The sequence below is a fragment of the Thamnophis sirtalis genome, unplaced genomic scaffold, assembly GCF_051295495.1.
Source record: "Thamnophis sirtalis isolate CommonGarterSnake01/CBP01778 unplaced genomic scaffold, rThaSir2_p1.2 scaffold_4, whole genome shotgun sequence".
NCBI classification, from domain to species: domain Eukaryota; kingdom Metazoa; phylum Chordata; class Lepidosauria; order Squamata; family Natricidae; genus Thamnophis; species Thamnophis sirtalis.
Genome location: NW_028261384.1, coordinates 140,924,385 through 140,945,289, shown reverse-complemented (window position 1 = coordinate 140,945,289; position 20,905 = coordinate 140,924,385). Strand labels below are relative to the sequence as shown.

Below are 20,905 nucleotides of genomic sequence, written 5' to 3'. Positions count from 1 at the left end.
CTCCTCCTCCTCCTCCTCCTCCTCCTCCTCCTCCTCCTCCTCCTCCTCCTTCTCCACAAACCCCACTCCTTTCTAGCACTGATAATATTACCTAGCAGGGTCTTGAAACGTCTGTGTTTTGATCACATTCAAAAGAGGGTCTCTTAGGAAAGGCAGAGAGCAGCCTTCTCCAGACAGACCACCCACCCATTCACTCTCAGTGGGGAAGCCTCTGATCTTGTCTTGGGTCAGAGGCAGGAAGCTTTCCTTTGTCATTGCCTCTGTCTGTGCGTGTGTGTCCGTCCTCAGCCTATGAAGGTTGTGGCAGCCACTGCTCAACTGTGTTTTGGCCCGCCAGTGGAGCTAGCAGCCAATTCGGACAGTGAGGAGGTTGGAAGCAGACATGGGCCGGTCGTGGAGTCTGGTGAAGGCTCTGAGGAGGGCTCTGTGTCGGAGGCAGAGAGGGGGACCAGGGCCATGTGACAGTTATCAGCTGCCTTCGGAGTCAGACATCAGTGAGGCAGAAGAACAGCTGGAGCCTGTTCCCAGGGTGCGCATGCACAGAGTTGCCAGACGAAGGGAACAGCTGAAGAACAGGGGTCGACTTGGGAGGAAGGCCACAGGTGGACGGTGAATGGCCCCTCCCAGAGGAAATAAAAGAGGAGCGTCGGGAGTGGAGTTTGCAGGAGTTCGCTTCATTGGTTCGGGACTCTCCGAGGCTCCTTGCCAAGTTCTGCAGATCTCAGCCTGGCAGCTCTCCAAGCCAGATGAGGTCTGTGACTGTAAATCCTCCCTTGAAAGACTTTGCTGGACGGGAAGGAGCAGAACTCACAGTCAATTAATAAAAGGGGGGGGTTGTCAGGAGAAGGAGTTTGCTTCAGGCTCTTGGGAAGCCTCGGTCAGAACAATCTGGAGGTCCCAAAAAAACCATCCTCGGTGGGGCCTGCTGGAGCCTTCTGAAGATTCTTGAGCTGTGCGTGACACGCCGTGTCATACACCTTTTGTCTTGTCTCTCGCTAACGTCGTCGCTCTTCTGGGGCTTTCCTGTTTTTGTATCTCCCGTGATACGCCGGGAAGGTGACAGTTTTGCCTCTGGCTCTTCCATCTTCCTTTTGAAGAGGGCATTTGTAGCCTCTTTGTCTTCGGGAAGAGTGGGGGGGGGGGGGGGCGCGGAAAGGCGCATCGCCAAAAGATTAACGCCAGCGGTTTGTTTCACGAGTAACAAATGACGGATGGGGGAAACTCGGTCTCCCTGCCAAAGTCTGTTTGCTCGTTCAGTGAGCTCGCTCTCTGGGGAACTGGCTTAGCCCCTGAAGCTGCCTCGGCTACTCCAGTAGTAAGCGGTACTCCGGGCATACACGATAGACCATTGGTGGCACTGGAGAAACACTGGCAGCCATGAATCAGCTTTCCTTCTGTTCTAACCGAGGCTTCCCGAGAGCCTGAAGCAAACTCCTGGTCCCGACAAAATCCCCTTTTATTCATTGACTGTGAATTCTGCTCATTCTCCTCCAGCAAAGTCTTTCGAGGGAGGATTTACGGTCACAGACCTTATCTGCCTTGGAGAGCGGCCAGGCCGAGATCTGCCAAACCTGGCAAGGAGTCTCTGAGAGTCCCAAACCAATGAAGCGAACTGATTGCCTCCTGCAAACTCCACTCCCCTTTCGCTCCCTCTTTTATTTCCTCTGAGAGGGGCCATTCACAGTCCACCTGTGGCCTTACTCCGAAGTCGATCCCTGTTCTTTAGCTCTTCCCTTCGTCTGGCCACTCTGTGCATGCGCACAATGGGAACAGGCTCCAGCTGTTCTTCTGCCTCACTGACGTCTGACTCCGAAGGCAGCTGATAACTGTCAGATGGCTCTGGTCCCCTCTCTGCCTCCGACACAGAGCCCTCCTCAGACTCCAGGACTGGCCCAGGTTCCTCCCCAACCTCCTCGCTGCCCGAATCGGCTGCTGGCTCTGCTGGTGGGCCATAACACCTTTCTTCTTTTTGCCACTTCCCTCCCTGGGGGATCCTTACTGCTTTCTTGGGGGGGGGGGGGGTTTCTTGCAGACGTTTCGCGACCCAACTAAGTAACATCATCAATCATCCTCCTCCTCTTTTAAAGACCCCAGAATCCCTTGTGGGGGTAGAGTCTGGGCAACCGAATGGAGCTAGCAGAGTATTTTTTTAATGGCCGGATGCCCTTCCTTGTCGCCAAGGCAGAGTTCCCTTCGGCAGATACATTCTCAGTGTGCCCAGAGAGAGAAACATCTGCCTCACCTGGGGGATCGAATCATCAGTGCTAGGAGAGAGGAGGAGGAAGAGGACGGCGGGGTCCTTGGTGCCCTCTGACCTTGGCTGCTTCCTTGCAGACGTCTCGTGACTCTACTAAGTGACATTATCAGTGGTCCGAAGGAGCGGGCTCTGCTCTCTGTTTACATACAAGTGTCTCTCCCTGTCAGTAGCCGTGGGAGGGCTCTTGGGAACACCGCTAAATATTATCTCCTACTCTTCCCTCTCGTCAGTTGAAGCCCCTTGCCCAAAATCCTCGTGACCCTCCCTCTTTGTGTGCTGAGGGGGGGGGGGCCTTGGCTTCGCCAGTGTCTCTCCGGAGATTTCCAGACCGGGTGAAGAAAATTTAAAGAATCTGGTTTTCTTTATTCTTGTGTGTTTTGGTTTGTCGAGGATTGAGGGCGTATGCGGAATAATCCTATTCTTTATTGACTTCTTCCCACTTTATTATTTCATTTACAAATAATTCAAGCCGGTGAACATAATCCAACATGTCTTTTTCCTCCTTTGCCCACAACAACAACAACCTTGTTCGGTAGGTTGGGCTGAGAAAGAGGATGTCAGCGTTCTAAATATCATCCAGAATTAAATCAGAGTTCAAGGCATAGCTTCCATCAATGTTCTAGTTTAATAAGGGAGACATGTTGGTACAAACGGTGGAAAACCCAATCTGAAAGCTTCCTGGGTTTGAAAGTTCAAAACCTTGTCCCCACACCCACAAGTCCATCCCATGGTCCAATCTTCCTCTGCCACGCTGGCATTTCCCACCCATCGGGTTCCGGTCAGGTGCAGAGGTGTGGAGACAAAGGACGGCCTTGGGCTTCTAGAAAGGAATGTTTTATTATAACAACAACCCATTCTGCTCCTTACTATCCCCCCACCTCCCCATTCCCCACTCATGAAACAGCACAGAAAAAATGATAGAAAGTGTGGCAGGCCAAAAATCCTAAAAGGAATTTGACTGTGGGCCTGGCAGAGGAACTGGCCCAAAGCCATTCACTCATTTTTTGTGCCTAAGGCGGGGCTACAACTCCTAGTCTCCTGGTGAGTGGGCCAAATTCATCAAGCCACCTTTCATGCCTAAAGTGGGACTAGAACTCTCGGTTTCCTGGTCTGTATTTGTGTCAGAAGCATTGCGCCAAAGTCATCCTCACCCAGTTGGCTTTTGTGCCTAATGTAGGACTAGAACTTCCATTCTCTTATGGTAGTGATTGGCCCAAATTCACCCAGCTGTCTTTCATGCCTAAAGTGAGTCTAGAACTCCCGGTCTCCTGGTGATTGGCCCAAATTCACCCAGCTGTCTTTCATGCCTAAAGTGGATCTAGAACTCCCAGTCTCCTGGTGATTGGCCCAAATTCACCCAGCTGTCTTTCATGCCCAAAGTGGGTCTAGAACTCCCAGTCTCCTGGTGATTGGCCCAAATTCACCCAGCTGTCTTTCATGCCTAAGGTGGGACTAGAACTCCCGGTCTCCTGGTGATTGGCCCAAATTCACCCAGCTGTCTTTCATGCCTAAAGAGAGTCTAGAACTCCCGGTCTCCTGGTGATTGGCCCAAATTCACCCAGCTGTCTTTCATGCCTAAAGTGGGTCTAGAACTCCCAGTCTCCTGGTGATTGGCCCAAATTCACACAGCTGTCTTTCATGCCTAAGGTGGGACTAGAACTCCCGGTCTCCTGGTGATTGGCCGAAATTCACTCAGCTGTCTTTCATGCCTAAAGTGGGTCTAGAACTCCCGGTCTCCTGATCTGCATTTGTGTCAGAAGCATTGGCCCAAAGTCACCCTCACCCAGTTGGCTTTTGTGCCTAATGCAGGACTAGAACTCCCATTCTCTTATGGTAGTGATTGGCCCAAATTCACCCAGCTGTCTTTCATGCCTAAGGTAGGACTAGAACTCCCAGTTGCCTGGTGATTGGCTCAAATTCACCCAGCCGTCTTTCATGCCTAAGGTGGGACTAGAACTCCCGGTCTTCTGGTGAGTGGCCCAAATTCACCCAGCTGTCTTTCTTAGGTAGGACTAGAACTCCCGGTCTCCCGATCTGCATTTGTGTCAGAAGCATTGGCCCAAAGTTACCCAGTTTGCTTTCGTGCCCAAGGCGGGGACTAGAACTCCCAGTCTCCGGCTTTCTAACCTGGTGCCTTCCCCACGAGACCAAAACCCAACGCTTTTGTTTGCCAAGTGATGATGGCTCTTACTCATCTGACTTCCCCTCCTCACCTGTATCTGTCTGTGTTTTCCTGGAGGCTGAGGCGAAAGGGACGCCCTCCTCTCCCTCAAGCAGACACAGAGCAAGGGAAGGCTGTGGCCAGGCGCATTGGCGGGTCTAAGGCGTGACCTCTGCCAAGCTGGCCCACAGCGACAGAGCCCCGAGGCTATCTTGAAGGTTGAAGACGTACGAAGAGAATCTGATGGCAAACGGGTGGAAAGGAAAGTTCCAGAAGCATGGAGGGGGATGTGTGTGTGTGGAATATTGGTTTTAGGATCCGTACGTAGACATTTCCACTCCCTGCTTCTAAGACGGTGTGCCTCAGCCTTAGCAACCTTTAGATGCGTGGACTTCAACTCCCAGAATTCCTCAGCCATCATGGCGACCTTAAGCTGTGTAAACTTCAACTCCCATAATTCCACAGCCATCATGGCAACTTTAAGATATGTAGACTTCAACTCCCATAATTTCACAGCCATCATGGCAACTTTAAGATATGTAGACTTCAACTCCCAAAATTCCTCAGCCATCATGGCAACTTTAAGATATGAAGACTTCAACTCCCAGAATTCCTCAGCCATCATGGCACCCTTAAGATATGTGGACTTCAACTCCCAGAATTCCTCAGCCATCATGGCACCCTTAAGATATGTGGACTTCAACTCCCAGAATTCCTCAGCCATCATGGCGACCTTAAGCTGTGTAAACTTCAACACCCAGAATTCCTCAGCCATCATGGCAACTTTAAGATATGTGGACTTCAACTCCCAGAATTCCACAGCCATCATGGCAACTTTAAGATATGTGGACTTCAACTCCCAGAATTCCTCAGCCATCATGGCAATCTTAAGATATGTAGACTTCAACTCCCAGAATTCCCCAGGCACCTTACAGTTGCCGTGATACTGCCTGGAGGATTGTGGGAGTTGAAATCCACACGCTTTAAAAATTGGCAAGCTTGAGAAACCCCGTCCAACAAACTTCTGCCACCCCCTCACCCCCATCCTCTCATTTGTGTTTTGGGGTTGTACGTGGGGTTGCCTGTTGCTCCGGAACATTCCTGCCAGATAGGGATGTTCCCTCAAACTACCTTAAGCCAAATATTTGAGGTTTGGCATCCTTCCCCTGGACTGGAATCGGCCACAATCACATCCTCTTTCCCCCCCCCAAATTTTTCTTCTTCTTGTGCCATATCCGTCCTCGGATGTTGGCAGTCATGTTGGCAATCCAATTTTTATCAAACTTTCTCCGAACTTGGTCCCTTATCTAACGTTCGCTTTTGAATGGCTTTGATGACTTCCCTTGGCTTTCCCAGGCGGCTTATCCCCTCCTCGTTTCTGATGTCAAGCCAGCTTATACGTGTAACAGCCGCCTGTCAATTCACATTTCAAATGCTCCTAGTTTCTTCAAGGAGTTTGCTCTCCGAGACCAACTCTCCATTCCGTAGAGCAGGAAGGAAAAGATGTAATATCTGACAAGTATCTGATTTTTAGTTTTAGGCTTATGTCGTGACTACAAAAGACCTTTTTCATTTTGAAGAATGTCTCAGGGTTCCAAACAGCATCCAAAAGTAAATCAGAGTCCGAGGCAAAGTATTGCTCAAAGTTCCCATTGATGAAGAGAGCCACGTTGGCACATCTGAGAAAACCTGAATCTGAAAGTTTCCCGGTTTTCCCCACCCAGTTGAAAGTTCAAGATCTTGCCCCCCACACCCACAAGTCCATCCCATGGTCCCGTCTCCCACTGCCACGCTGGCAGCTTCCACCCATCCGGTTCCGGTCAGGTGCAGAGGTGCAGAGACAAAGAATGACCTTGGCTTTCTAGAAACTGCAATGCGCTCTACATGGGGCAGCCCTTGAAGAGCATTCGGAGACTTCAACTTGTCCAGAATGCAGCCACGCAAGCGATTGTGGGTGTACCTCGATACACCCACGTTACACCTATCCTCCGCGAGCTGCACTGGCTTCCAATCGGTCTCCGGATACGCTTCAAGGTGCTAGTTATTACTTATAAAGCCCTTCATGGTATTGGACCTGGGTACTTGAGAGACCGCCTGCTGCCAATTACCTCCCAAAGACCCATTAGATCGCACAGGGTCGGCCTCCTCCGGGTTTCATCCACCAGCCAATGCCATCTGGCTACGACCCGGGGGAGGGCCTTCTCGGTTGCAGCTCCGGCCCTTTGGAACAAACTCCCCGCGGAGATTCAGACCCTCACCTCTCTCCCTGCTTTCCGAAAAGCCATTAAAACCTGGCTGTGTCGGCAGGCCTGGGGTTGATGAGCTCCCCTCCCCTCTCGACAGGTGTGGTTGTTGGTCTTTTTAATATGTTTATTTTGTACTTGTATGTTTCCCCTTCCCGTTTAAGTTGTTCGCTGCCCTGAGTCCCTTTTAGGGAATAGGGCAGCATATAAATAAAATAAAACTTAAACTTAACTGAAACTTAAAGAATGTTGTTATGGCTACATATCATCTAACTCTGTACAATCCCCCCCCCCCCAATTTTCCCACAATAGGAAATGCATCGTAGGATAATAGAAAGTGTGGCAGGCCAAAGAGCCGAAAGAAAACCGCAGGCCTAACCAAATGCTGTTCGAGCTTTCTCGATCCTTGTCTTTACTTCACTGGTCATGTCCCATCTTTTAATGGGAATTAAAACCGAGGTTGCATGATCCTTTCAACGTTTTCTAGTGGTATTCCACAAGAAAATTTCCCTAACACTTTTCTTTCCCCCCCCAAGCCAGGGCGGCTGATGGCCTTCAGGCTCTGTCGTGGCCCTGAATTCCGCCGAGAGCTTAAATCCATCCGTACGGAGAAATCCTCAGCGTCGTAAGAGGTTGCCCCGGCTTTCTCAAAACAGGCACCGATGGAAGATTTGGATTTTTCTGTCTCCGCAGGGCTTACGTTTCTCTGTTCATGAGGCATCTCTGCGAACCCGGGGCGGACGGTTCGGAGACCTTTGCCGACGGGGTGCCGAGGGAGGGTCTCTCCAGGCAGCAGGTCCTGACACGGATAGGAGTCATGTCTCTGGTTAAAAAAAAGGTACGGGCAGTTAGGATGGATGGACCAAGAGGAAACACCCATCATTCAGTGCCTTTCTAATTACTCAGCATTGGTGTGAGCACGGCCTCCTTCCCCGGGGGAAAAATGAAGGGCATGTTGGTTTAAATCAGGGGTGTCAAACACAAGGCCCGCGGGCCGAATCCGGCCTGCGGGGCTGTCCTGGAAAATGTAAGGGGCCAGCCATCGTGGCTTCAACCCAGTTTATCCAATCCGAAACGGAAACATGCCAGCAGTTTGGGGAGTGGTATCAAGCTGGCCACAGCCACCCAGTCGGCCACGCCCAGGGATGGGATTCAGCCGGTTCGAACCGGTTTGGTCGAACTGGATGCTAATTTTATATCTGGTTCGCCGAACTGGTAGTTGGAAGGACTGGCTGGCCTCGCCCATCCTCCCCTCCCAGGAGTCTCCACGCGGCCTGTTCATCACGCAAGATAAGAGCAGGGCCCGCGTGGAGGCTCTGGGAGGGCATAAAATGGGCCTCCTGGAAATCTCCGGAGGGCCTCTGAAGCCTGGGGGGAGGCCATTTTCACCCTCCCGGAGGCTCGAAAGAATTCTCCGGAACCCAAGGAGGGTGAAAACATGTAGTTCAGGAGGCAGAGTAGGTTAGGGTTAAAGCGGTTGGGTTGAAAGAGAGGCCCCAAAGTCACCCACCTAGCTTTCATGGCTAAAGTGGAACTAGAACTCCCCGTCTCCTGGTGATTGGCCCAAAGGCACCTAGCTGGCTTTTACTTCTATGGCTGGACTAGAACTCCCTGCCTCCTGGTGATTGGCCCAAAGTCACCCAGCCAGCTTTCATATCTAAAGCAGGACTAGAACTCACTGTATCCTGGTGATTGGCCCAAAGTCACCTAGCCAGCTTTCATATCTAAAGCAGGACTAGAACTCACTGTATCCTGGTGATTGGCCCAAAGTCACCCAGTTGGCTTTCATGCCCAAGGTGGGACTAGAACTTCCAGACTAAAGTGGAACTAACCATCTCCTGGTGATTGGCCCAAAGGCACCTAGCTTGCTTTCATGCCTAAGGTGGGACTAGAACTCTCGATCTCCTGGTCTGTATTTGTGTCAGAAGCATTGGTCCAAAGTCACCCTCACCCAGTTGGCTTTCGTGCCTAAGATAGGACTAGAACTCCCGATCTCCTGGTGATTGGCCCAAATTCACCCAGCCGCCTTCCATGCCTTAGGTAGGACTAGAACTCCCGGTCTCCCGATCTGCATTTGTGTCAGAAGCATTGGCCCAAAGTTACCCAGTTTGCTTTCGTGCCCAAGGCGGGACTAGAACTCCCAGCCTCCGGCTTTCTAACCTGGTGCCTTCCCCACGAGACCAAAACCCAACGCTTTTGTTTGCCAAGTGATGATGGCTCTTACTCATCTGACATCCCCTCCTCACCTGTATCTGTCTGTGTTTTCCTGGAGGCTGAGGCGAAAGGGACGCCCTCCTCTCCCTCAAGCAGACACAGAGCAAGGGAAGGCTGTGGCCAGGCGCATTGGCGGGTCTAAGGCGTGACTTCTGCCAAGCTGGCCCACAGCGACAGAGCCCCGAGGCTATCTTGAAGGTTGAAGACGTACGAAGAGAATCTGATGGCAAACGGGTGGAAAGGAAAGTTGACTTCTTGCCGTTACTCTCTTTAACTCAAAGCAGTGGGCATCCCCAATATTCTTTCCTCCTTTTCCTAATTTCCCCACAACGCTGCGAAAGAGGTTGGGCTGAAAGTCACCTATCTGGCTTTCATGGCTAACTAGTGGAACTAGAACTCACCATCTCCTGGTGATTGGCCCAAAGTCACCTAGCCAGCTTTCATGTCTAAAGCGGGACTAGAACTTCCCGTCTCCTGGTGACTGGCTTAAAGTCGCCCAACTGGCATTCATACCTGAGACGGATCTAGAACTCACCATCTCCTGGTTTCTAACCCAGCACTTTTAACCTTTCGCCCAGAGTATCTCTCTCTCTTAGTTTGGACGTTCTCTAAAATTCCCACCCAGACTGTTTTGCTAAGGTAGAGTTCTACTGTAGAATGGTTTCATTTTGTGACCGTTGTCATTGCAGAGTAAAAATTGCTCACGGAGGCTGTGTTTGTGTGTGTGTGTGTGTGTTTGCATGGCAGGTACAAGAGTTTGAACATATTAACGGCCGCTGGAGCATGCCTGAATTGATGCCCGACCCCAGCGCGGACTCCAAAAAGTCTTCCCGGGCCTCGTCCCCCACCATCAAAACTTCCACCACCACCCCAGAACCCAGCTGCACCAACACGCCCTGCACCTCCAAACCAGGTAGGCATCTGTCACGAGGAGGGAGCTTTTTTTTTTTTGCAACATATATCTTCAAATTCAGTTTTTTGTTGTTCAAATGTTTTTATTTTCCATTTTTCATTTTCATACAGTCGCATATATACTGTGCATAACCGGGGCCGTACAACATTAAACAGTAATCACAGCAGTTCCTCTTGTCAACAATACCCCCAGAAATATAAATAAAATAAAACTCAAACTCAAACAGAAACCCAATATACCTCTTCCGCTCTCCAATTTCAGTTTTTTATATAATAAGCATTTTACTTAATTTGTTTCCACAATTAATAATGTTAATATTATTCCCTCACATCTTAATCAGCTACATATCATTACCAGGATTGACTGTTCTGACCCCCTCCTCCGTCCAGTAACGAATGCCGAGACAAGCTTAACTGGAATGTACTTTATTAGCAAGAATCCAAAACCTCGGTGGCTGAAAACCAAGCATAACAAATGGATAAGGACCTTGGCAGCAACTCAGACAAGCCTTGGCAGCAATCCAGCCTGCCAAGCTAGTTACAAAAGTTCTCCAACTTTTAGTCAATGTGTTGACTTCTGCAAGAGGGCCGTGTGCACAAGCAGTCCTTATTATAGTCTGGAGAGGAGCCTAATGACCACCAGCTGAGTGCAATCACCTCCTGTACTTGCGCAACTGTTCCTGACGCCTATTAGCTCTTCGGTGCTGGGCATCCAGGAACAACTCACTGTTGGCGTCCGGATCATTCTCCTTTGTCTCCTCCCCACTGCTCCAAGGTTCAGGCGCCTCCTGGTGGCCAACCAGCCTCTCTGCGCCCTGCTCAGAGTCGGAACCCTGTCCAGGGTCCTCCACCTCCTCCAGAGCCGACTCAGAGGGCCCCTCGCTGTCGGAGTCTGGTGGCAGCTACAACGGCTCCTGCTGGGACACAACAATTAACATATTTCATTTTATTCTACTAATCCCCTGTTCCTAGATTCTTGGTTTTTTCTTGGTTTTTTTTTTCCTTTTTATATTTATGATGTCTTTTCTTTTTAATCTTTTCTATCACTTTTTTTATTTTCCTTTGTCAAATATTTATTTTATTTCTTTAAAAAAAACCACACAAATATTTCATCATTTGTCAATCATTAAGACATTGAAGTACAATTTTTTTTGTGTGTGCCCCTCCCTCCCTCCACCCCCCCAACCCCCCTTTTTCTATCACTTTTTGATAGACCGTTTGGATAACCCTCCCCAAGATTTCTCTTTTTCGCTTCCCACTATTTTTCTCTTTATTGTCGGCTAATTCCTTTTTTTTTTGGATACCATTTCCCTTTTGCCCAACATTTCTGTGGTTAAGCAAGACATTTGTTAAGTAAATTTTGCCCCATTTTACGGCATTTCTCACCACGGTCGTTAAGTGAATCACTGCAGTTGTTAAACTAGTCACTCTGTTGTAAAGTGAACCCGGATTCTCCTGGCTTCTCAGAAGGTCGAAAAAAGGGGCATCAGGTGACACTCCAAAACCGTCATAAATACGAACCCGTTGCCAAGTGCCTGAATGGCCATGGGGGAATGCTAAAAAAGTAACTGTGAAAAATCCCTTTTTCTTCAGTGCAAGGGGAAATTTGAATGGTCGCTAAACGAACTGTTGTAAAGTCGAGGACCGCCTGCACCTTCGTGAAATAAAACACAAGAGACCGTTAAATTGATTTTGAAGTGACAGGCGGGCGGCTGAGCTTGGGGGGAAGGCGGGCAGCGAGATCTTTGGGGAAGGAAAGGCGAGTCCCAGAATCCTGAAAAGGGACCTCGGAGGTTTTCTAGTCCAACCCCAAGGCAGGAGTCCAGACAATTGGTTGCCGGGGCGATAAAATCAAAGGCGGCTTATCGTGTCCTCTTGTTCCTTCAGCAACTCCGGCCCCCAGTGACAAAGGAGACGGGGCCCCCTCGGCCGAAAAGGAGGATGTGGAGGCCAAGGATGAGAAGTTGGAGAAGGAAGCCAAAGGGAGCGAGAAAATGGAGACGGAGGTTCGTAATTTCAGAAAAATTATTTGCCTTTTTTATATTGCACTCAATCCGGGGGTCCTCAAACTACGGCCCCTGGGATGGATTGTGTTGCTGCAGAGAGTCTCCCCCTTCGGGGACTTTTTGTGAAGGTCGGAGGGGGGCAGAAATTCCCACTTGGGGTCTGCTTCGGCCTCCTGGTGGGGGGCTTTGGGCGAAGGCTGGAGGGAAGAGCCGCTGGTGGCGAAGAGCCGGAGGGCCTCGTTCCAGTGGGACTGCATCCTGGCCTGGAACTGGCTGACCGTCACAGCCCGCTAAGCCTCCAGGCGCTGGCACCTGGCCTTGCACTCCCGCAGGCCTTCCCTCTGCTTGGAAAGCCCGTGTTCCTAGTCCTCAGGGAGGTGCTTCTGCTGAGCCTCCTTCTCGGCCAGATCCAATTTGAACTGAGCTGTTTTGCCAACTCTTTCTCCTGGGGGCTGCTCAGCTCCAGCAACTGCTCCCTCTTGGGGCCCTAAGGAGTTCCGGGCGGGCAGGCGAGGAGGGGCTGGGAGGGGAGGGGCAAATAGAGGCCGGCGAGCCCCCGCCCCTCGACATGAGTGACATCCAATTAGCCACACCCACCAGTCACACAGCCACCTAGCCGGTCATTAAGCAGATCGTATTAGTGGTCTGCAAGATTTAAAATGATGAATTTAGTGGTTCCTGAGGTCCGAAAGGGAAAGAATGATTTCACCTGTAGGATACATGTGACGTCTCTCGAGTAGCATTTGAACAAGCCTGAGTGGTTTGGTTTTCAATTTTTTTTATTCATCTGTATTTACTTTTTATTTATTAAACGTACATTGTACCTATTCTATTTTTAACTGTTCTCAAAAGCCCCGGAAGGCAGGAGAAGAAGCATGGATGGAAACTAACCAAGGGGAGGAGCAACTTGGAATGAAGGAGAAACTTCCTAACAGTGAGGACAATTCACCAGGGGAACTCCTTGCCACTAGAGGTTGTGGGAGCTCCATCACACTTTGAAGAAGAGACTGGGGAGCCACTTGTCTGAAATGGGATATGGTCTCCTGCTGAACAGGGGACTAGACCAGAATAACAGAGTTGGACGGGACCTTGGAGGTCTTCTAGTTCAACCTCCTACCCAAGCAAGAGACCCTTTCCCATCACAGATAGGTGGCTGTCCAACCTCTTCTTAAAAGCCTCCAGTGTTTGGAACATCCACAATTTCTGGTGGCAACTTCTGTTCCACTGATTAATTGTTCTCACTGTCAGGAAATTCCTCCTCAGTTCTAAGTTGCTTCTCTCCTTGATTCGTTTCCATATGCGGCTTTTTCTCCTGCCTTCCGGTGCTTTGGAGAATAATTTGACCCCCCACCCTCTTTTGTGGCGGCCCCTCAAATATTGGAAGACTGCTATCATGTCCCCTCTAGTCCTTCATGTCACTAGACTAGACAAACCCAATTCCTGCAACGGTTCTTCGTTTATTTCTGGAAGCAAACTGAATTTGATGCAGTGTTAAGGCCAGAACGATGGCCTATTGTCTCCGAGGGTGGTGGGAAAAAAATTGGCCTGGGGTCATCCGTCCCTATGACCTGGCTACCTCTGTGTGTGGGGTGGGTGTTCTCCCTGATGGGAGCTGCCCTCTCGGTGGTCTTATGTGGAGTTCTCTGCCTTGCATTTCCCAGCCTTCCGCGCCCGAACCGCCCCTTTCTACCACCTTCGCAGGGGATAAAATGGAGCTGGAGCCTTCGAAGAAGCCGGAGGATGAGGGCCCGGTGGGGGCCAGGGAAAAGGAGTCGGAGGCCGAGCCGGCGGTTAAGGACGAAAAGGAGAAGTTGGGTAAGGAAAGTTGATCAGGAAGCTTTCTTCCAAAAGAATAGCGATAGCAATAGCAGTTAGACTTATATACCGCTTCATAGGCCTTTCAGCCCTATCTAAGCGGTTTACAGAGTCAGCATATCGCCCCCAACAACAATCCGGGTCGAGATGAAGGCGAGAAGGCTCACATTGGAGCATTAAAATTGCATTTTAAAAGTCTGTAGAGATTCTCCGTCATCCAGGTCTTGGTTGTTTCAAAGGTGCTTTTATTTTTATTATATATATTTTTTTTGAGTTGGGAAAAAAAACTTTATTGAGAATTTAAAACATGAAATACAAATACCTTTAAAAATAGTTTTGTATAAGTTAACAATCCTTTTTGACAGTACTAACATAACCATTTACTGTTCAAATACATCTGCATACTAATTATTCCTCTATCTATACATCTATGTTTCTAAGATATACATTTCATAGTCCTATTATTTATCCATTGATTCCCCAACTGCTTAATATTGTGAGTCTTCCTTGTCCCTTAACTCCAAGGTGAGTTTATCCATCTCTGCGCTATCAAAAATCTTTTGGAGTATCAAACAGTCCGTCGGCATGGCGTCACTTCTCCAACCTTGTGTGAGCGCTATTCTCGTTGCTGTAATAATGTGCAAATTTAAATATTTTATCTCTTTCGTATACTTTCGTATGCAATTTTCTTCATTTTATATCAGTGTTCATCTTTACAACACATCCCTATATACATGCAAGTTTTTTCTTTCTTTATACATATTCATTTATATATACTAAATATAAACATAGCAATAGCAGTTAGACTTGTATACCGCTTCATAGGGCTTTCAGCCCTCTCTAAGCGGTTTACAGAGTCAGCATATCGCCCCCAACAACAATCCGGGTCCTCATTTTACCCACCTCGGAAGGATGGAAGGCTGAGTCAACCTTGAGCCGGTGAGATAACAGTCAGCTGAAGTGGCCTGCAGTACTGCACCCTAACCACTGCGCCACCTTGGCTCCTACATATATACCAATATGTACACAATGTGTAATTATTATAGTTATATAAATGTGTATATTACATTTTATCGCATCATACTATAATGTTACATATTCTGTGACTATCCTTATATTTATATTTATTTCTGTTCTCTATTTTGTTCATCATCTTTCTTTGTTGATTTCCTAATCTGTGCTTCTATTCTCTACCCAGTGGTACCATATATTCCAAATCTAATAGTATTCCATTTCCCTTCTATCTTTTATTTCCATTGTCAACCTATCCATCTCGGCACACTCTAGCGCCAAAGGAGACAACTGGGCTTTCTGGATTTTGCTTATGAAGACGTTTCACTTCTCATCCGAGAATCTTCCTCCGTTCTGAAGAACTGATCTCCTTTGCTCTAAAGAACTGACGAAGCTTCTCGAGTGAGAAGCGTCTTCAAAAGAAAAAAAAATAACAAATCCAATTGCCTCTTGAAAAAAAGCCCCTTTGGGACAATCTCTACAGATTTTTAGCTATAAAATTTGGGATGAAGACCCTTGGAAGGGTGTGGGAGTAGGAATGGATTTCCAGAGGGAAAATTGCAGACTACAGGAACCATTTGCACCACTCAGGTGACCCTGAGGACACAGGTAAGCCTCCAAGTGGCCTCAACGACCCTCCAAAAGGATGCAAACGACCAGCTTTGTCTGCAAGGCATATAAATCCTTCCCTTCCCCCCCCATCCAGTCAGAGCTGAAGAAGCTTCTTGGATGAGAAGCACAACGTCTTCGAAAGAAAAAAAAAAGATTTACGTCCAGTTGCCTCTTGAAAAAAGCACCCTTGGGACAAAATTGTATTTAGTTTTGGGTTGGTTTTTTTTTCAAAATTATTTTATTCAGAAGATGGAAAACAACCAAAACAGGACGAAGAACATTTTAAATAAAGGTTTCAATATAAAAAGGTGTTAGAAGAAACGCAGCAACACCACCACCCCCTCCCGACCTGCGCAAATCACCGTGGCTGCAAAGTGGGTATTTTTCTGTCCCCCTTCCCCTCCCCTCATTTGTTCCTCCCCTGTAAAGTTCCCGCGGTTCGCCCATGAGGCCAATGTGGAGAAATCTTTCTCGGGATGGAGCGACGACCCAGATTGGGGGTCTGAGAGCCCCTTTTATTGAGATAGGACAAAGGCAGGAGGAGCAATCAGCATGTGCTTAAAAACAGCCTGTAAAAGTACAATTTCTAATCTACTGCTCAGAGAAGTTCTGTCTATATATGGTCAAATCCTGGGCGTCATTGGTAGGGCACATCTCAGGATGTTATGTTATGCACTATCAGGATGTTATGGAGTTTTAGGAGTTTGTTTTCTCCTGTGTGATTCAGCGTGGCTCTGCAACTATATTACAACATCTCCTACTTTTTTATTTTCTTTTTGTCAAAAAACTCTTCCTCTTCATCTGACAGAGCTGTCACAGCATTCTACACATAAACTATATTACAACACTCCCCCTTGTTTCCAGATGCTGATTTGGAGAAGCTGGTGGCGGAGGAAAAATCCACGGAGAGCGATGACAGCAAGGAAAAGGTGGAGGGAGAAACTCAGGACCCCAAGAAAGGTAACGTGCGCTGGAGGAAGGATTGGCAGGCGGTGCGAGGGAGGAACTCGCACCAGGGGCCCTTGTAGCTGTCGGGTGAGCAATCCTGCGCCCTGGCTGGGAAGAGGCGGTGAGACAAGCGTCTAGGATAGGCGTCCAATCTTGGGGATTTTAAGACCTGTGGACTTCAACTCCCAGAATTCCCCAGCCAGCTCTTCCCCCCCCCCCCACTTTGCTGAAGTCAAGATATATTACACTTACTGCATACCCACCGTCTGTTAAGAAAGTTACACTATGCGTCTGGCTAGGGAATTCTGGGATGTCTTCAAGTGGCCAAGGTTGGAGACCCCTGATTTAAGACTTGTGGACTTCAACTCCCAGAATTCCCCAGCCAGCTCTTTCCCCCCCCACTAAAGTCAAGATATATTATGTCGACTGCATTCCCACCGTCTATTAAGAAAGTTATCCTATTAAAAAAAAGTGCAATAAAGTGTTCTTGTCATTTCCGTGTTGAATTCTGGGAAACCCCTTCCTGGCTCGGGGATTCTGGGAGTTGAAGTCCACAAGTCTTGAAAGTTGCCAAGGTTGGATATCCCTGATTTAGTTTTAGTTGGTCTTGGCTTCTCCATGAGACGCCCCAAAGCTGGGCAGGAGTAGTAACAGTGGTTTTGATAGGTAGGACAAGACTGTTCTGACCTGGGCTTCCCAAGATAGCAATAGCAATAGCAGTTCGACTTATATACCGCTTCATAGGGCTTTCAGGGCTCTCTAAGCGGTTTACAGAGTCAGCATATTGCCCCCAACAACAATCCGGGTCCTCATTTCACCCACCTCGGAAGGATGGAAGGCTGAGTCAACCTTGAGCCGGTGAGATTTGAACAGCCGAACTGCAGATAACAGTCAGCTGAAGTGGCCTGCAGTACTGCACCCTAACCACTGCGCCACCTCGGCTCACGAAGGCGACTCCTTGTCCCGATAAAACCCCTTTTATTTAAAGGGGATTCCTCTCCAGCAAAGTCCCAGCCAACAATCTTTCACCAGATTTCACAACTACAGGCCTTTATCAGGTTTGGAGAACTGCCAGGCCGATATCCTCTAAACTCCACGCTGTAGCAGCAATTCCTTGGCAAGGAGTCAGGAACAGATCTTCACTCTAATGAATGGAAGTAATGGCCTCCTGCAAACTCCACTCCCCTGTTGCTCTTTTCTTTGATTTTCTCTGGGAGGGGCCATTCAACGTCCACCTCCCAAGTCGGCTCTTGTTCCTTAGCTGTTCCCTTCGCATGCGCACACTGGGAACAGGCTCCAGCTGTTCTTCTGCCTCAATGATCTCCGACTCCGAAGGCAGCTGATAACTGTCGGACGGCCCTGGTCCCCCTCTCTGCCTCCGACACAGAGCCCTCATCCGAGCCTTCCCCAGACTCCAGGACTGGCCCATCTTCCTCCCCAACCTCCTCACTCTCCGAATCTACCGCCAGCTCCTTTGACCGCTGGCGGGCCACAACAAAGACAACCAATCGCGTCATCTGGCCCAATCCTCCCTCCTCTTGCCATTGGCTGCCTTCTGCAGGGGGGGAATCCCATGTAGTCCATACTCCAGGCAGACTACAGCTTGGGTTGGGGGGGGGAGAAACTGGGCGGGGCTTTTTCAGCAGGCACCCTGAAAAAGAGGTGGAAACCGAGGAACGGAAAAGCAGATCCTATTAAAAAAAAAACCTTTATATATATATATATATTTGTCTTCAAAGGAGACGTGAAATCCGAGCGAGAGACGGCCAAGGAATCGAAAATTGGCAGTCTCCGCGACGAGAACCGGAACAACGGGAAGAGGGAAGAGCGGATGGAGAAACCCCGGTTTATGTTCAACATTGCGGACGGGGGCTTCACAGGTAAGGATGTCGGCTGAGTGCTGGAGATCGTGGTTTTGTTTTTTTCATGGTTTATTCCCTTGTTCCATCGCTTGGCTACTCTGTTGCCTTTAGGCATTTCTTTTCGTTGTCCCTTCTTCTCCCCTTTCTCCGTTTTTCTTGCTTTTAGCAACCTTAAGAGTAACAGCCCTGCGGCAGGAAGGGGCGGCAAATAAATTGAATCAATGAATAAATGAATTTTAAAAATGATTTTCATTTCTCCGTTTTTATTGTTGTAAGCAGGCTGGAGTATAAGCCCTGAAGTGAGATTGATGGCAATTCAATTCAATTAAATAATTAATACATTTAATAGATAAAAAAATAGCTAAATAAAAATCAAATCAAATCTTTTCACTACTCCGTTTTTATTGTTATAAGCAGGCTAGGCCCTAGGGGAGGTGAGATTGATGGCACGTAAATGTAACCAAGAAATACATCAATTATTTTCATTTTTATTCGTTTTTATTGCTGTAAGCAGGCTGGAGTATAATCCTGAGGTGAGATTGTTGGCAAATTAAATTAATAAATTTAATAAATAAATAAAAATAAAATGAATAAATTATTTTCATTTCTCCATTTTTATTGTTGTAAACAGGCTAGAATAATAGCCCTCAGGAGAGATTGATGTAAATTAAATAAATAAATAAATGTGACATTGATGGAAACTAAATTAAATTATTAATAAATGTAATAAATAAATAAAAATAAAACAAATTATTTTCATTTCTCCATTTTTATTGTTGTAAACAGGCTAGAATAATAGCCCTCAGGAGAGATTGATGGAAATTAAATAAATAAATAAATAAATAAATAAATAAATGTGTCATTGATGGAAACTAAATTAAATTATTAATAAATGTAATAAAATAAAAAACAAATTATTTTCATTTCTCCATTTTTATTGTTGTAAAGAGGCTAGAATAATAGCCCTCAGGAGAGATTGATGGAAATTAAATAAATAAATAAATAAATGTGACATTGATGGAAACTAAATTAAATTATTAATAAATGTAATAAATAAATAAAAATAAAACAAATGCTTTTCCTTTCTCCGTTTTTATTGTTGTAAGCAGGCTAGAATAATAGCCCTCAGGTGAGATTGATGGGAATTAAATTAAATAATTAAATAAAAATAAAATAAAATAAATTCTTTTCATTACTCCGTTTTTATTGTTGTAGGCAGGCTAAGTAAGGTGAGACTGATGGCAAATAAATGTCACAAACAAATGCATGAAAATTCATTTCATTCCTCCACTTTTATTGCTGTAAGCAGCCCAGAGCATACAGTAGCTGCACCGCCAGACGGGATGGCCAATAATTTTAACCAACCGTCAAATAAATTCCATTCCAAATTTAAGACTCCTAAAGGCCCCACCACCGCTCAGCATGGACTCTTAAGCCGGGTAAAGTTCAAACCAATATCTTTAAAAAGAAAGGAAAAAAATAGCACAATAAAAACCCAAAATCGTATAAAATTGAACATAACGGGAGCGCATGACACCCCACGCCCGAACAGCCAAGTTTGCAAGGTTTTTGCATAGTCCTTCATTTACAACCGTTCATTTAGCAACGGTTCCAAGTTGTGATAACGCAGGAAAAAGGGACTTAGGACCGGTCCTCCCACTTACGACCGTCGTAGCATTCCTCATGTTCATGTGATCAAACTTCAGACGCCGGGCAACTGGAATGTGTTTATGACGGTCGCAGTGTCCCCGGGCCCTGTGAATCCTCTTTTTGTGACAGATTCACTCAACGACCATTTGATTCGCTTAACAGCTGCAGTGTTTCACTTAACGAGGGTGGCAAGAAAGGCTGCAAAAGGGGCCAAAAGCTCCATTAACAACTGTCTCACTTAGCGATGGAAATGTTGGGCTCAATAGTGGTCGTAAATCGAGGACTGGCCGTATCGAGACGTCTACAGAACTGATGCAGCCTCCTTGTCACGTTTAAGAGATAGTCCTTGACCTATCACCATTGGTTTAGTGACCATTTGAAGTTGCAACGGGCACGGCACTGAAAAAAAGTGACTTAGGGCCGTGTTTCGCATTTACGACCGTCGCAGCGTCCCCATGGTCAGGTGATCAAAATTCAGGTGGTTGTCAACCACCTATTTACGACGGTCACCGTATCCCAGGGTCACGGGGTCCTTCTGACATATGCAAAATCAGTGGGGAAAGTCGGAGTCCCTTAGCGACCGTTATGTGAACGGCAACGATTCGCTTAACAACAAGAAAGGTGATCAGACAGGCCAAAGCTCACTTAATGACTGTCTCGCTTAGCGACAGAAATGTGAGGCTCCACTGTGGCCGTACATCGAGGACTAAGCTGTCAACGTGGGCAAAATGCAGTCTTGGTGGGGGGAAAGAATGCGGATTGTTGGAAATGTCCCCTGTCCATCAACCTCCTGGGGTTTCTCCGACCGATCGGTGAAGATTTTTCTCCCGTCTCTCTTCCCGGTTAGAACTCCACACCCTCTGGCAGAACGAAGAGCGAGCTGCCATCTCCTCTAGCAAGCTCAACGAAATTTGGCACCGCCGACATGATTACTGGCTGCTGGCGGGCATCGTCCTGTATCCTTTGGCTTGAGAAAAAGGGAGTGAGTGAGTGAGTGAGTGAGAGAGAGAGAGAGAGAGAGAGAGAGAGAGAGAGAGTTTGTGCGCCCGCAACTTGGGATGAAGATGGAGAACAGACCATGGTGGGGAAATAAGAGGGGACAAGGATACCATCTTGGGAGAGAACTGGGCGACAGCTTGCAAATCGCACTGACCCAAAGACACCCAGCTGGATTTCATGTGTAAGGCGGGACTAGAACTCCCCATCTCCTGGTG

At 47.7% G+C, this 20,905-nt stretch overlaps 1 protein-coding gene across 1 annotated transcript in view; it reads left to right on the top strand.

Annotated features, from left to right (window-relative positions):
* Nucleotides 1–20,905, top strand: part of CHD3 (chromodomain helicase DNA binding protein 3) — an 87,786-nt gene that overhangs the window by 58,342 nt on the left and 8,539 nt on the right. The window contains 7 exon segments of the mRNA XM_087715027.1: nt 7,355–7,499; nt 9,623–9,788; nt 11,675–11,793; nt 13,455–13,608; nt 16,096–16,191; nt 17,919–18,059; nt 20,539–20,647. Coding sequence (XP_087571153.1) covers nt 7,355–7,499; nt 9,623–9,788; nt 11,675–11,793; nt 13,455–13,608; nt 16,096–16,191; nt 17,919–18,059; nt 20,539–20,647 — 930 coding nt within the window.